At 39.2% G+C, this 5,000-nt stretch overlaps 1 protein-coding gene across 2 annotated transcripts in view; it reads left to right on the top strand.

Annotated features, from left to right (window-relative positions):
* The first annotated feature begins 3,673 nt into the window (after window positions 1-3,673).
* The window catches only part of LOC137970684 (mediator of RNA polymerase II transcription subunit 25-like), a 40,366-nt gene continuing 39,039 nt past the window's right edge, over window positions 3,674-5,000 (top strand). Inside the window, exon 1 of one of the 2 annotated variants that reach the window (XM_068817217.1) lies at window positions 3,674-3,990. In XM_068817217.1, the coding sequence (XP_068673318.1) occupies window positions 3,875-3,990 (116 nt within the window). In that variant the 5' untranslated portion in view covers window positions 3,674-3,874. The remainder of the gene's footprint in view (window positions 3,991-5,000) is intronic. The other variant, XM_068817216.1, reaches the window with a different exon arrangement.

Consider the following 5,000-nt stretch of genomic DNA (forward strand, 5'->3'; position numbering starts at 1 on the left):
AAAACACACTCCAGAGGATGAGCATGACAGCAATGGAGAGATATTATACAAAACACCAACCAAATGAAGATGACCCCTGCTTAAAACTTCGTTGCTATGCTCGAGAAAGGTTTTTTTTTCGGTAAAAACCTTTCATTTCTCAACACGAGCGATCCTCTTTTGGGTTCCAGTCCTTGCCCGACAGGTTACGCAAAAGCGTGACAAACGAAACTTTTCCAAGAGCTTTGCAAAATCACATCGATTTTACTCGTTCAGATCATCGGTGATCCCTATTTTTTTAATCATGAATCACTTACTTTACTTGCTATCTACAAAATATGATGAAATGAAAAAATTCTCACCGTAAGAAGTTATCTTTTTTTAACATTTTCCTTCCTCGAGCCATCGAATTCCGGTAGCGGTTGCAACGGATAGAGCTTACGAAAACGCTCGTCGAGGATGAACTCTACTGTTTACCACATCCCTAGCGGCCTACAATTATCTAAAAATCTCACTCCTAAAAACCTATGCACGGAAACTTTCACTCCAACAGTTTATTTTTATGATTTTCGATGGATGAGCGGATGAGCCTACATCTCGCTATTACGACCGATTTCTCGAAATTAAGGCATTTTTCCACTGCCATTTTCTCCGAAACAAAGTCGGTGACCCCCATTTTTTTTTCATTTTTGGAGTAAGTACTTTGACCTAACTCTAGGCGAGAAATGAAGAAAATCTCACCGTAGGAAGATTTTGGCGCGAACGTCCTTAAAAAATATATTGTCTTTAATGTTACATTTATAGTAATGTTGTAGGTAAACACAAATACACTGTACTTGAAGATCGATTGGTTTACAAAACTGCAGCGAAACATCAAACAGTTGTCTCTTGGAATACAGCAACTAGAACATGGAAAAAAATCTAATACGGTACCGTATAAGGTATACGGCAAATATCTTCTCAGTTTCCCTGAACTAAAATCGAATAACTGTTTGTAAGTGTAATGCGCGGTGCGCAATGCAGATGGAACAGCCTGAGTGGACAAAGCAAAGCCAGAAACCCGTCTCCGTTGCACGTTGTCTAGAAATTTATTATTAATACAATGAATTAACTTTTCATCTCATGTTACGAGTTCCGAATTACAAACGTTTTTTGACTATCCGAAAGTAACTGCCCCTTGAGAAGAAAAAAATTAAGATTTTGAAATTCGTGAAATTAAAGCAACAGGGTGTCTCTTCTGAAATGTTAGTCACTGCAATTGAATGCAAATTAATGCAAATAAATGCAAATCGGGGGAAAATGCCAAATATAGTGACCGAGCTCCTGGAGGGGGGACTGGAAACTAGAAATTTCAAAGGCTTTTTTCTCGAAACCTACCCGTACGACCAAGGTCAGAATTTTGGGAATTAGTATGTCACTTTTGTCGGCACATTAGTAAGTATTTGTTTGGGGCCTAGTCAGCCTCATCAAACCTAGAAATTGAAATAAACTTACGAACTCTTTTGCAAAGGAGGACTTTAATAAACACGAAACAAAAGAAGGCTTATTTCAAAACAAGAAAATATTGTCATTTTTTTGGAATGCTATAGCGCTTCCTTGAGGTACTGCGAAGAACGAGGTTAATTAAGCATATTGTGTATTGGGGAAGACAATCGCGACAGGGTTGTGTTTTTGGAAGGAAACGAAACTGTTGTGCGTTTTCGGAATCAAACGCTTCAATGCTCTCTTTAATCTAAGTGTTTTGATTCGGTATTTATGATCGTTGATTCCAAATGAACTCGACCCAATAGAATTTTTGGCGTATATGTTATAAACGAATAAGTTGACCAGTGACATCTACGAGCAATCTGGTAACGTGGATATAATGGCTAGTGACGAGGAGTAACGTCGAGTGACGAGTAGTAAGGCGGGCTAGTGACGTGGAATAATAAGGATGTGAAGGAACGTTGAGTGACGAGTAGTAATGGCTAATAACGTGTAATAATCTTGGCTAGTGACGTGTAGCAACGGCTTGTAACGAGTGGAATAATCGAGTGTAATGTGTAGTAACGGATAGTTACGTGGAATAACGGCTAGCGCTGTGTAGTGATGGTGAGTGTAGTGTGGTGACGAGTAGTGATGTAAAGTATCGTTTGGTAATGTGGGGTGACTAGTATCGATGGGCAGAGTTGAAAGGAAAGGAACTTTATTTATGTGTCCGAGTCGTTCTGACATTGACGCCAAGTCTGGGAATTGAACCCAGGCTACATTAGAAGGAAGCGCGGAGCGCTCTCACCACTGCGCCATCCCAGCACCCAAAAGTGATCGATATTTATTGACGTATTGGGTAAAGATATATTGGTGGATTTTTACTTTAGTGTACTTGAATATATTACCATAGCTCATGTAAGGAGACTCTCGCCATTATGAAGTACAAATGGGTTATTGACCAAGCGTGAGGTCAAGATGGCTGGATATTGGCCAAGATCCTTCCATCTTGACCGAAGAGGCTTGGTCAATATTGGATTTATTGTCAACGATGAAATGATATGTGAAATGGATCATCTATGAACTGCGGATATGAAATCAAGTGAAGCTATGATCCTCACACTTATGAACGCAATTTTTGCAATTGCGTAAAGAAGCCTGAAAATTTCAGGACTTAAACGGGGTTTGAACCCGTGACCTCGCGATACCGGTGCGACGCTCTCACCAACTGAGCTATGAAACCACTGAGGTTGGGAGCTAGACATTTGTGGGTTCCAATGTTCCCCGAGGAATGAATCAACGATGAAATGATGTATAAAATGGATCATCTATGAACTGCGGATATGAAATGACCAGTTCCCAACGTCAGTGGCTTCATAGATCAGTTGGTTAGAGCGTCGCACCGGTATCGCGAGGTCACGGGTTCAAACCCCGTTGAAGTCCTGAATTTTTCAGGCTTCTTTGCGCAATTGCAAAAATTGCGTTCATAACTGCGAGGATCATAGCTTCACTTAAAGAATTTATTGTTTGGGATAAAACACTAAAAAAGTGATCTTTGATCTTGCGGGACCAACCGAGAAATCCCGAGCGGGCAGTATAGCTCCATCTTGCCCGCTCGGGTAGCCAATCACAGCGCGGGATTTGGTTCATCTTGCACGCTCATGGAGCTAGTCATGTAATAAATGTAGTTATTATACAGATAGTGATGAAATACCAGGATTTTCCCTTTTACTAAAAAATCACGTGAGAATGTAGGTGTCGGCAAGGTAACGAACACGATTAGCTAATAAAACGCGAGCTTCCTCTTCGTTGTAAGATACTTTTCTGCTTTATAATTCTTCTCTACTACATTAACATGTTTATTGCAAAATTTTACATTATCATGAATTGTTTTTCATAACTTTCATATCTTGTTTCATGTTACACAGCATGCGTGTTTTAGCGGTTGTTGACCACTTTTTCATCATTTTGAAAATGAGTAAAACAAGTTGTTTTAAATCTGGACATTTCAACAATATCTATATAATAAACGGAAAATTACATGGCCGCTTGGGGATACGAATTTGATCTTCTCGTGATGAAAGTATCGTGCACTCGTTCGCTTCGCTCAATATCGTGAGAGATACTTTCAGCACTCGGAAGATAAAAGCGGCCATGTACCAAAGTGCTAGTTACCAAGCTCACAACTAGCGCTTCAGACAGTGTTAGTCAACGGAGACTAATGCCTAGTGTATGGTGAAAACAGGAAGAATGGCTGCTCGGTTTCGTTCGATGCGTCTTGCGGTTATTGTGAACTAAATATATTTTTGTATTTATGCGTATGCATCTTTTTATATGTTCGGGTCTTTCCCTAAGACAACAATGGAACATATAAATAACGGCTGACCGACTTCCTGTCTAGTTTAACAGAGGAATTTGGGCGCTGATCATGGTGGCTGTCGGTGCTGAGATCGAAAACGATGTTATTTTCGTGGTCGAAGGTACAGCAAATTTAGTGCTGGACTTCGAAAACCTCATGAAGTCTTACATTGAACCTGCAATACAGTGAGTATATGCTCGAAATTCTTTGACTCCACGTTTTATTTAAAAAGATGGTATCACGTATAAATGACAAAATTGAAACTTTCGCGAAGGACAAGTTTTGTACATTGTGTTTTTACTTCCTTGTGGATGTAGATCTCTATGGTTGCTTTTGAACACCTTTCCAGGGAAAAATAAATAATTATTAATGCTATAAACAATTCTTTTGCTTTCAGCCTAGACTTATATAGATTTGTTTCAGAAAAGGGCCCTATTTAAGTGTTAGTTGTTTGCTTCCATTTATAATCCGACAAAACAGACACCGACAAATAAGTGAATGGTTAGGAAAGGTTTCTTCAAAGGGTTCCGACAAAAAATCAGAATCCACTCTCATCCATATTACCCCTGCGTCGGATTGTAAATGGAACGTCCCTTTACCCAAGTTCATTATTACGTTTACTTAATATAGGACTGTTTTGATGTACATGTAGTCTCTTTCCTTCATTTGCCTTAACTCTTGTTTTCTATGCTATAGATCTAGCCACTAGAAATTGGTCGGGAGTCCTGCCGCAATTATAGATAGCATAGATTGTCCAGTTGCTTTGCAAGCATTTCGTTTTGTTTTTACGGAAAAAAAAATATGAAGAAGTTAATTTTAATCACCAGCTGTGGACCGTATTGGGAAAAACTGTCTTGATTTCCATGCGAGGCTGCAAATCCAAGATGTCAGGAACAGTTTTTCCCAGTACAGACCTCCGTAAGGTATCTTATTAGTTTGTGAAAAAGTTTGCATTGCAACAAGTAATGTAATCAAAGGCTTATCAAATGTTGATACTGGATGTTGTGACCGGATGAGGAAATTCAGCCTACTTCCAGAACGGACCAATCAGATTGCCTGGATTTTGTAAACACCACCCACTAGTACTGTGGGAAGAATATCGACGGATGTTTATTAAATTTATTCGTAGCCAGATGTTTTTTAACATAATTCTTATTATCTAGGTTTTTGTTTTTTAGTTTCCAAAACAATAAAG

This window comes from Montipora foliosa, chromosome 9, assembly GCF_036669935.1.
Source record: "Montipora foliosa isolate CH-2021 chromosome 9, ASM3666993v2, whole genome shotgun sequence".
Taxonomy (NCBI): domain Eukaryota; kingdom Metazoa; phylum Cnidaria; class Anthozoa; order Scleractinia; family Acroporidae; genus Montipora; species Montipora foliosa.